A 12,568-nucleotide genomic window follows, 5' to 3' on the forward strand; every position below is an offset into this window, starting at 1 on the left:
AAATGCTGATAGGGGAGGAGGGGGAAGGTGTGTGTGGTGGTGGAATCTCTTTGAAGGTGGCAGAGATATGGAGAGCTGTTGAATGTGGAGGCTGGTGGGTTGGAAGGTGAGGACCAGGCCAGGACCAGGCAGAGGCCTGGCAAATGGAAGAGATGTGGTCAGGGACTTTGTTAACAATGGTAGAGGGGAAGTCATGGTTCAGGAAGAAAGAACTCATTTCAGAGGCATCTGTATGGAAATTCTCATCATCGGAGCAAATACAACAGAGCTGGAAGAATGGAGTAGCGTTCTTACAGAAGACTAGAACAAAGAGTAATTGAGATAGCTGTGAGAGTCGATAGGCTTGTAATGGGCATCAGTAGCTAGCCTATGTCCTGAGATGGAGACAAAGAGATCCAGAAAAGAAAGGGAAGAGTCAGAGATTCACCATGTGAAGGTGAGGGCAGGCTGGGAATTGGCAGCAAAAGTAATGAAACATGAGCGCAGGAGGCAGCACCATTAAGGATTGCATTTTAGGATTGTGGTTAACATCAGAAACCACACTACTGATTATGGACTCCTGTGAACAATATACTGTAGTGGTATTCTGATGTTTCTGTGCCACTTCACACAGAAACTGTCAGATTTAAGGAAATTTAGCAAAAATAAAAATCTTGACAGTTTTTCTCACCCTTAGCGAGATGCCAGGGTTAAAGAAACAGCTGCTAAATCATAGACAACCAATTATCCTTTAATACATTTCAATATATTTGAAACATAGATAACCCTTGGATGCACATAATTTAAGTTAACCATTACAGAACATGTTACACAGAGATGAAATGTTGACAATGTAAAAATAATGAATGCATTTTGGAGCTTCCCTTTCACATAAGCAATTTTATTTTGATAAATTTGTCCCTTTCCCTCTCATATTCTACACATTATATTTCTGTCAATTTTTCTTCTTAAATTCTTCTGCCCCCACTTATAACACTTGTGTGTAACTAGCCAGCTTACAATTACATCCTCCCTGAGTGAAGGTGTTGAACTGCAATTCATGGCAGGAAGCCTTGCTTATGGAGATTTACATATTTAGAATTTATTAATGCAAAATGTGTAGAGTGTGAATGATTTTCAGATATGGAAAGCACAGAACCTAGTTAGCCTTCCCTCCAACAGTGTGAAGCCCCAAAATGGTAGATTATGTCATGCCGTACAAACAAACATGGGACTAGTAGTTCACTTGTGCCAGTGGAGTGCATTCAAGGGTCATTACACCATGCACCAGTGATTATTTTGGGCAGCAGTCTGCTGCAATAAACTCAGCTGCACCTGGACTAAGGTATCAGGTGCAACAGAATGGGTTTTACTCACTTTCCTTTGTGCTCTGTGCATTGACACAACCTTAATAGAAGGTAATTCTGCTGGGACTGGTGGAGTGGAGAGCACAGGGTCAACAGTTGGTGGGGATACAGTTGATGGGCAATTGGGAAGTTGGCGGATTACATTAGAAATTTGCGGGATGGGGAGTGGTTGCCAAAGGAGAGGGAGCAAGTGAAGAAATTGGACTGCTTATCAGCTGTGTGCCGGGACCTGCATGACAAACAGCAGTGGTGCTATTAAAACATGGTCGTTCAAAGTGCACACAACAGCTCACTTAGAACAATGTGACTTCATTTCTTGGAGCAGTGCTCATGGATTACATCATTCCACATGTGTCTCGTACAGAAATCCCGGGTATACTCCATGAATGGTCATATAATTTGACCATGGAATAGTCAGAATACCATTCCACATTCCACTTCAGAAATAACTGATTATTGTTCACATAGCATGGAGATAAAACAGCATCATGCACAGGAACTTTGAGTCCAAAATGTTTTACTAATACAAAATGCATTAATGGTTTATTAAGTATGCTAAACACATTAATATTTATTCATCAGCCATAATTTATACTTCAGATATCTAGTGACTTGTTCAAAATTGCTAATCTTTCATTGTTTGTGACATCAATTAAATAACAGAGACTGCACTGGTTACAGAGATCTGCACCGGTTACAGAGATCTGCACCGAAAACAGCTGTGGGCAAAATAAAGATAAGATTGAATGAACTACCTCCAGAAGGTCACACCATAACAACCGGGATCTTTAGAAGTTTTTTGTCCATTATGTTTCCACAGCATCCTGTCTTTAAAGATATCTCACTCCCTGCTGATTCCCAACCTGAGCTCCTCACTCAATTGTCTACACAGCTGCAATTTTACCCTCATAACCATACCCCACCTTACAGTCGATCAGAGCCCATCAACCCATTCAGTAACTAATACCCTTCCTCCCAGAGAAAAGGAATCAAAAACTAAAGAGCATAGTGTTAAGGTGAGAGTGGAAAGCTTTAAAAAGGACCTGAGGGGAAACTTCTTCACGCAGAGGGTGGTAAGTATATGGAATGAGCTGCCAGAGGAAGTGGACAGGTACATGGATAAGAAATGTCAGAGTGATACGGACCAAATGTGGGCAAATGGGCCTAGCTTAGATGGGCATCTTGGTTGGCACAAACCAGTTGGGCCGAAGGGCCTGTTTCCATGATGTATCACTCTATGACTTAATGCCAGCACACCAAGCCCTATCTGACTTCCTCTACATCTTGTTATTCCAGCCCCATGCCTCTCCAGTGCTGGGACATCCCAGATCCTTCTGTACCTTCAGACCAGATCCCAGTCACCCTACTTCTACTCACCACCATGCCCATACTGTCCAACTCTCATCTTTAATGTAGCATTCCCAAGATTCCAGGAATGTCTCAATTCCCCAGAGTGATCCCACTAGTACTTATAATAGGTTCCCAGAAATGAATTCCCTCTTTACAAATGAAACAAAATTACTTAGTGGGATGAGTGCGTCACTGGCAGGGTCTGACTCATGTAAATCATTGCTATTTATCCTGAAAGTGGTTTGACACAACCGAGTGGTTTGTTAGACCCCTTCAGATGAGAGGTAAAAGTCAGCCTCATTTTACTGGACTGGAGTCCCACACAGGCTACCTCAAACATGAGTAGCAGATTTCTTTCCCTGGGACTGGAGTGAGGCAGTTGTGCTTTTATTATATTTCAACAAGCTTTGTGGCAATTTACTTTTTATTGCTACCAGTTCTGTTTAATTACTTTTTTTCTCTAATTGAATCTAATTTTACAAATTGCCATCTTGAATCTGTAACTCCTGGTTTCTATATCATTTAGTCCTGTCTCTGGACTACAGTGCCTCAGCACCTCCTATTTCAGCCTTAATATATGAGGGTGTAGAGAGCTTCCTCACCCACCAAGCCCCCAGCCCCCTGGCAACAACCTTGGAGGGGTGTGGACTTTGGTGCATTTCAGCTCTCACTCGTGGAGCTGCCACATCTCAGTCCATGTGCTCTGTCCCTACGGTCAATCACAGTCTCATTCCTCATTCACACCCATTCCCCAAAGCCAGTATCTATCACCAAACCGTAATACATTAAGCCTTATGAAAAGGACATAGAACAGTACAGCACAGTAACAGGCCCTTCGGTCCACAATGTCTGCACTGAACACGATGCTGAATTAAACAAGATTTCTTCTGCCTGCACATGATCCATATCCCTCCATTCCCTGCATGTTCATGTGTCTATCCAACAGCCTCTTAAATGCCACTTTTGTATCTGTTTCCACCACTCCCCCCTGCAGTCTGTTCCAGGCACCCAGCACTCTCAAAATAACTGCCCTGCACATCTCTTAAAGTTTTCCCTCTCACCTTAAATGCATGTCTTCTAGTACTCGACATTTAGAACATAAACAGTACAGCACAGGAACAGGCCCTTTGGCCCACGATGTTGTGCCAAACTAATTAAACTAGTAATTAAATGTCTAACTAAACTAATTCCTTCTGCCTACACAAGTCCATATCCTCCATTCCCTGCACATTCATGTGCCAGTCTCAGAGCTTCTTGAAAACCTCTATCGTATCTGCCTCCACCACCACCTCTGGCAGCAAATTCTGGGCACCCACCGCTCTCTGTGTAAAAATTGTGCCCCGCACATCTTCTTTGAACTTACCCCTTCTCACCTTAAATGCACACCCTCTGGGTTTAGGCATTTTGACAATGGGAAAAAGATTCTATCTGTCTACTCCATCTATAACTTCATATTTTTATTAACTTCTAACAGGTCTCTCCTCAGCATCTGCCACTCCAGAGAAAACAACCAAAGTTTATCCAATCTCTTCTTACAGCTCATACCCTCTAATCCAGGCAGAATCCTGGTAAGCCTCTTCTGCACCCTTTCCAAAGCCTCCACACCTTTCCTGTAATGGGGCAACGAGAACTGAACTCCAAGTGCCTACCCAGAGTTTTATACAGCTGCAACATGACTTCCTGACTATTGTAATGCAATGCACCAACCAATGAAGGCGAGCATGCCATATGCCTTCTTGGCCATTCTATTTACTTGTGTGGCCACTTTCAGTGAGCTGCAGACTTGGACCCCAAGATGCCTTTGTACATCAATGTTGTTAAGGGTTCTGCCATTAACTGTATACTTTCTCCTCACATTAGACCTCCCAAAGTGCAACACCTCACACTTGCCCGGATTAAACTCCATCTGCCATTTCTCCGCCCATATCTGTAATTGATCAGTATTCTGCTGTATCCTTTGCCGCCCTACACCGATCACAACTCCAACAGTCCTTGTGTCGTCTGCAAACGTACAAACCCACCCACCTACATTTGCATCCAAGGCATCCGTGTATATCACAAACAACAGAGGTCCCTGTGGAACACCACTGGTCATGGACCTCCAGGCAGAATAACACCCAGAGTAATGCCAGAATAATAGCCAACAAAACACTGAAAGTCCATCTGTAGGCACAGTAAACAAAACGTTGGGCAGAAACTGATGGAGGAACTGAGACAGAAACAGAAATGAGGAAATTTTACCTTCTGGCCTCCCAACTATCCTGTACATTTGTTACAATTGCACAGGGCACTGGTGAGGCACACTTGAAGTATTGGGCACAGTTTTTTGGTCCCCTTATTTGAGAAAGCATATATTGGCATTGGAGGCATTTCAAAAGAGATTCACTCAGCTAATTCCCGAGATGAGAGGGTTGTCTTGTCACAGGTGGCTAAAGAAATTAGATCTGTTTTCTGTGGACTTTACAAGAATGAAGGGTAACCTTAATGAAGGAAAAAATTGTGAAGGACATGACAGGGTAGATGTTGAGATGTTTCCACTAGTTGGAGAGTCTCAAATGAAGGGCTGTTGTTACCAGATTAGGGGGTGTTCATTTAAAACTGAGGTGGGTAGGAACTTCTTCTCACAGAGTGCAGTGAATCTCTGCAATTCTCTATCTCAATCATGGGGGCTGGATCATTGGGAATATTTAAAGAGGGAGTAGATAAATATTTGAAAAATCAGGGAATTGGAAGCTATGAAAAGAGGAGATGAGGCCTGGGGCAGGTCAGCCATGATGGCAGGCTGGCCTGAGGGGCTGAGTGGCCTATTCCTGCTCCTGTTGATCATGCTACTGGTGACTTGTCTGGAGTTTCAAAGCAGTGCAATGTCTGAGTAGTGAACTGACTGGCTGTAGATCTGGGGCCACAAGTAGTCGTGGAGTGCGCGGCTATAGGCAGTGGCAGCTTAAGTAGCCGTGTGCTACCCTTCCTGTAAAGTTGTTGTTTACTTCCTGAGCCTACCCTGCTACTTCTCCAACTGATGCAATTTGATAAAGTGTTCTGTCCAGTTGTCTCTCAGAACTGCTCCTCTATACCACGGGCTGGTGATATGCATGCAGTATGGAAGCTCCATAAAACGGACCCTTGACCTAACATTCTACCTCATTATGACCTTGTGCCTTATTGTCTACCCGCACTGCACTTTCTCTGTAGCTGTGACACATTCTGTATTGTTTTACCTTGTACTAGGACGCTTAAAGCGGCTGCACTGTGCAATGAATTAATCTGTATGAACAGTATGTAAGGCAAGTTTTTCACTGTACCTTGATACATGTGACCATAATAAACCAAGTCCAATTCCAATTCCTACCAGACACGGCAGGACTCTACGCTGCCCAATGAGGGCTCGGGATAAAAAATGATACCTGGTCACAAATGTCAAGGGCAGGTCCTGCCTTACGAGCCTGATTGAATTTTTTGAGGATGTGACTAAACACATCGATGAAGGGAGAGCAGTAGATGTAGTGTATATAGATTTCAGCAAAGTGTTTGATAAGGTACTCCACGTAATGCTTATTGAGAAAGTAAGGAGGCATGGGATCCAAGTGGGCATTGCAGTGTGGATTCAGAACTGGCTGGCCCACAGAAGGCAAAGAGTGGTTGTTAGAGGGTCATATTCTGAGTGGAGGTCGGTGACCAGTGGTGTACCTCAGGGATCTGTACTGGGACCCTTACTATTTGTGATTTTTATAAACGACCTGGATGAGGAAGTGGAGGGGTGGGTTAGTAAGTTTGCGGATGACGCAAAGGTTGGGGGTGTTGTGGATAGTTTGGAGGGCTCTCAGAGGTTACAGAAGGACATAGATAGGATGCAAAGTTGGGCTGAGAAGTGGCAGATGCAGTTCAACCCAGATAAGTGTGAAGTGGTTCATTTTGGTAGGTCAAATATGATGGCAGAATATAGTCTTAATGGTAGGTCCCTGGTCAGACCCCACTTGGAGTACTGTGCTCAGTTCTGGTCACCTCACTACAGGAAGGATGTGGAGGCCATAGAGAGGGTGCAGAGGAGATTTACTAGGATGCTGCCTGGAATGCAGAGCATGCCTTATGAAGGTAGGTTGAGGGAACTCAGCCTTTTCTCCTTGGAGCGATGGAGGATGAGGGGGGACCTGATAGAGATATATAAGATGATGAGAGGTACTGATCGGGTAGATAGTCAGAGGCTTTTCCCCAGGGCTGAAATGGTGGCCGCAAGAGGACATAGGTTTAAGGTGCTGGGGAGTAGGTATAGGAGAGATGTCAGGGGTAAGTTTTTTCACTCAGAGGGTGGTGGATGCATGGAATGGGCTGCCGGTAACGGTGGTGGAGGCGGATATGATAGGGTCTTTTAAGAGACTGTTAGATAGGTACATGGAGCTGAGTAAAATAGAGGGCTACGGGTAAGCCTAGTAATTTCTAGGGTCAGGACATGTTCAGCACAGCTTTATGGGCTGAAGAGCCTGAATTGTGCTGTAGTTTTTCTATGTTCTATGTGGGATAGAGCAGTAAGTGCAGTGTAGTTATTTTAGAGACATTGACACCACATTGCTACTGGAATGATGGAATTAAAGTCAGCCCTTTGGCTTTGTCAGACAGCAAGAGATAGCAGAGTTAAGGCAGAGAGTGGAACATCGGAAGAATTACCACCTGGAGGCAGCCTCGAGAAAGGTGATCATTAATTTTATCAGTGTGCAGGGGAGAAATAACAAGGTTATAATATTGTGCTCTTGTTTTGATAAATAATATGGGGCATCAATTCACAATGGAGAATGCTGGAGAGATGATTGAATAATAACAGAACATTTGTAACCTCAAGTAGTGGGTTCCAGTCACAATTATACTATTGTATTCATATTCTTATAGTTCATATCAGCAGTTAAAAACTTCTGTCAACTTTGATTGGTCCAGGTATCAATTAGTATCTGTTCTCCATCAGCAAGGTGCTCTTTTCAATAACTATGCTTTGAAACCTATCAGTCTCCAGTCACTACATTGGCACTGATATTATGCAGCAATAATGAAGACAAATGGCTCCTCTTGTATAAAAGAGCAATTCATAATTGGGAACAGAGAGATCTAATTAGCCAATCATTCAATTTGGCCTTTAATATTATACCTTCATTAAGGTCATTGAATAATTGCTGCAGACTATGTGCATAAAAGATGCCATAAGATACTTTAATTTCATTAACGTGGTGCCTCCAACCACTTCTCAAATTGTAGACGATAATTTGGGTGTGCTTCAGCTCTTAGATAATGTGATAATTGATATTAATTACCTTCAAGTGCATACTTCATGTCCTGGGCAAACAGCTGCCACATAACCTCAGCACTTAATTTTCCCATGTGAAGTTCTTGAGGGAACCTGAAATTCAAACAAGTCAAATAAACATCTGACATAAATACGAAAATACTTTTAAAATAAAAAATTAGAATTAAAAGCAACTTGGCACTAAGGAATGTTGTTGAACAGAGAGCCCTAGGGGTCTAAGTCCATAGTTCCCTGAGAATGACAATGCAGGTAGGTAGGTTGGTTAAGAAGGCATCTGGCACGTTTGCCTTCGTTGTTAGGGCATTGAGTATAAGTGTCAGGAAGTCATGTAGCAGTTGTAGAAAACCTTGGTTTGCCACACTGGGAGTATTCTGTGCAGTTGTGGTCACTGCAGTATTAAGGATGTGGTTATGCTGGAGAGAGTACAGAGGAGATTCACCAGGATGTTGTCTAGATTGGTTTTCATTCACAATCAAAACCTTAAAAGTTATCATAAATAGAGTCCACATGCTTACCCACCAGCTCACACCACTGATTTCATGTACTTTCTCACACCATAAACTCCTTCCACTTCCTTCCCTATCCTCTTTAGTTTCATTGGCAATACCCCAGCTGCAGACGAGAAGGCTGCCTGTTCTCAACTTTCAGTCAGTTGCTAAATATTGTGGGAGGTTATGAGCTTCCCAGCGAGGTTTCTTTGACCTGTGGGAGAATCACTTTCTTTCTATTGGTAAACTCAACTCCAGAATGAATGAAGAGAGAAAAGTTACAAATAGTATCTGATTATTTCACATCAAAAATCAATTGGTGGATACTTTGATATGTGAACAATGCATTCTGTATTGTATAAAATTTACTGATATGCCTTTGAATCTGTATTTATGTAAATGATGTTATAAAATGTGAACAACAATTATCCATTAAAATAAATTACTATGATGTTGTAAAGGAACACTGTAAAACTACAATCACACAAACCACAGCACTCAGGATTTAAAAAAAACTGAAAGAAGATCGCAACTTTTGGCTTCAGGTTCAAAGCATACACTGTAAATAAAATACTTACAAATAATTCCTCACTTAACAGAATATTTCTTGATGCAGTACAAGCAAACCATTCAAAAACAAGTCAAACTCATTATTGTAGTTGGAAGCTGCAAACAACAGCCAAAACTGTGATTTATTTTTTAACAAGGTGAGACAATTCCGAAATGAGGTGTAGAACCAGCAGCAGCAGCAGCTACAGGTCATAATGCCCCTGAGCTTTCTCTGCCCATCCCTTAAGAACCAGGGCTGGTTCTCTATTTCTTCCAATTTTCCACCCTATTCCCATATTCCTCACGTCCAAAATTCTATTAATAACTATCTTGAATATAATTAGCAACCAAGTTTCCATGGCCCTCTGGAGTAGAGAATTTCAAAAATTTCAGAACAGTGAGTAAGAAATTCCTCTCATCCTGGTCTGCAATGGCCAACCCCTTTATCCTGAGACCGCACTCTCTGGCTTTAGGTAGGCTAAGTAAACTTCAGGAACAGGCTCTCAGCATCAACCCCTCAATTCTTCTGTGTATCTTATAGGCTCACCTCTTCTAAACTCCAGTGAAATCAGTCTTACTCAATCTCTCCTCATAGATCAAACACCTCATCTCAGGAATCAATCAACTGAATCCATGTTGCACTGACCCCAAGATAAGTACATCCTTCCTTAGGTACAGAGACCAGAAATGTAGAGTAGCCTGACCCTGCATAACAAAGTTGCCACAAAGACTTAATTCCTCTTTTACTCCAAGCCCCTTGTAATGAACCCACCAGGAATCCTTTGTACACCAACATTTATGAATTTCTTATTTTAAAAAATCTGTTTGTCTGCTCTGAACAAAGGGAATAACTTCACATTTCTCCACCTTATACCATCTGCCACATTGTCAATTTGCTTAATCCATTTATTTTCCTTTGTGGGCTCTTTGCATCTCCTCATGGATCATTTCTGATCTGTCATTAAAATATTTCAAACAATGGGGGCCCTTTGCTATTCCTTGTGGCACCTACAGGAAATGATTCATTTATTCCTACTCTGTTTGTCCTTTCACCAATCTCTCTTAATGGTGAGGCTTTATTGTGTGCAGCACCTTTTCCTGTGGTACTTTGAATGATGAGATCTATGACAGTCCCTCCATCACTGGTACATGGTAGTTGCAGTGTGCAACATCCACAAAATGCACTGCAGGTATTCAAGTATCTACTCCGACAGCATCTCCCGAACCAATGACCTCCGCTAACAGGAAGGACAAGGCCAGCAGGAGCACGGGCACATTGCCACCCGTAGGTTCCCCTTCAAGTTGAACACCATTCAGACCTGGAAATATACCACCACTTGTTCTAAATCCTGGGACTTCCTACCCAACAGCCCAACGTCACTGTAGGAGCACTTGCACCACAGCAGTTCAAGAAGGCAGCTCGCCACCACTTTCTCACAGGCAGTTAGGGATGGACAATAAATGCTGGCCTTGCCAGTTATCCCCATATCCTGAAAATGAATTAAAAAATTGCACTTTGATCAGTGTGATATACAATTGGCACGCATGCCTTCTGAACCATATTAAGATTTTCACTTATTTAAAGGTAAATTGATTGAAGAATTATTCACAGTTGAGCATTTGTATTCACTTAGTTGTAACCTACACAAAGTACGTTGTCCTTAGAGTGAAGTAACTCAAATATCAGAAAGGGGATGGTGGAACACAAAACCATGCATGCAATATAGTAAGTACCTTTCCTACTGAGGCCGAGCAATAGCTGGGCAGAGTCTCTGCAACCTATTCACTGCAGATGGCTACTTCCATGCCCAACATGTGTATGAACCAGTGATACAGCCACTCTAGTGATCCAAGGACAAAGTCAAAGAGTCATGGAGCCATAGAGACATACACCACGGAAACAGGCCATTGGGCTCAACACATCCATGCTGACCAGTGGGCACCTATTCACACTAATCCCATCTCCCAGCACTTGGTCACACCCTTGCATGCCCAAGCAATTCAAGTACTCATCTAGAGACTTCTTAAATGCTATCAGCGAGCCGGCTTCAATTTCTCAGGCAGTGTCACAGGCTTTGACTGTTGGCACATCTGACAGAGGTCTGAACCTTGAATCAATCCCATGAACCTTGTTGCCCTGGCTGTAACACAAATATATTCTCCCAGAGGTGAAAGCACCAAAACTGTACACAGTACTCCAAATAAGATAAGGTTTCTTTATTAGTCACATGTACATCAAAACACACAGTGAAATGCATCTTTGCATAGAGTGTTTCTGGGGGCAGCCCGCAAGTGTCACAACGCTTCAGGCGCCAACATAGCATACCCACAACTTCCTAACCCGTATGTCTTTGGAATGTGGGAGGAAACCGGAGCACCTGGAGGAAACCCACACAGTCACAGGGAGAACATACAAACTCCTTGCAGACAGTGGCCGGAATTGAACCGGGTCGCTGGCGCTGTAATAGCGTTATGCTAACCGCTACACTACTGTCCTGATGAAAGATCTGTACAATCTCAATTATGTTTGAGTACAGAAGAATGGCCAACATACCACTTGTCTTTCTAATCACTTGCTGTAGCCTCATGTTTACTCTCTGCATCTCATGAACCAGCTCACAGACCCTGAGAGCCAACATTTTCCAGTCTCTCACAGTTCACAAAATACTTTTTTCTGTTCTTCCTACTAATGTGCACAACTTCACACTTTCCCACATTATTCCCCCTGCTACCTTCTTGCTTGTTCACTTTATCTATTCATATTACTTTCTGTCCTCCTCACAGCTTAGCTTTGTATCATCAGCACATTGGATGTGTTGCCCCTTTCCTTTATCATGTAAATTTTTAATTTAAACTGTGAAATCTGAGGATTGAGCATTAATCTTTTGTGGCACTCTTTTCCTTGTATATCCCTAACCTGAGTGGGAAATTGGAGGAGCAGGGAAGCTTGTCCTGGCTTCACAGAAGTCTTGCTTCTCACTATCCCAGTCATCCCTACTCTGGTGTCTACCTGAGAACTGATTCTATTGTCATTGTGTCAATCTATAGGCTGTGTGGCTATCTGGACACAGGTGGTGGTGTTCGCAGCTCGGATGTCTAATTTAGATAAAGCTTGAGGTCCTTTTTGATTTAGTCAGGCCAACCAATTTTGCTGATGCCACTGGGAAACGTCAACTGTCCACGTCCCTCCACAGAATCTGCCTGACCTGCTGAGTTCCTTGTTTTCTTTATTACTCCAAATTCCAGCACCTGCAGTCTCTTGTGTCTCCAACCAAGTCTGCTGCAGGGATTGGTTCAAATTGAACCAGAAGGTTGGAGCAATGTAATTTCATAAAAACATGTCCAACCATAAAGGAAGCATTGTGCTCTTTAAACTTTAATAGCTGCATATATTTCAGAAATCAAAATGCTCCCTGACATGCTCACTGTTACTGGAGGACACCAGAGACTCCATCCTTCCCTCCATGTTGTTTTGATTTGTTCAGCTTGTTGTTTGCCTTGGCAGCAAGACTGCTGAAGCAGGAATGTGACAGTCCCAAACCACT

The 12,568-nt window shown here is 42.8% G+C and overlaps 1 protein-coding gene across 1 annotated transcript in view; it reads right to left on the bottom strand.

Moving 5' to 3' along the window:
- The window catches only part of LOC127583971 (protein unc-13 homolog C-like), a 424,484-nt gene that overhangs the window by 162,682 nt on the left and 249,234 nt on the right, over nucleotides 1-12,568 (bottom strand). Inside the window, 1 exon segment of the mRNA XM_052040443.1 lies at nucleotides 7,994-8,079. Coding sequence (XP_051896403.1) covers nucleotides 7,994-8,079 — 86 coding nt within the window.

This window comes from Pristis pectinata, chromosome 28 (genome assembly GCF_009764475.1).
Source record: "Pristis pectinata isolate sPriPec2 chromosome 28, sPriPec2.1.pri, whole genome shotgun sequence".
NCBI lineage: Eukaryota > Metazoa > Chordata > Chondrichthyes > Rhinopristiformes > Pristidae > Pristis > Pristis pectinata.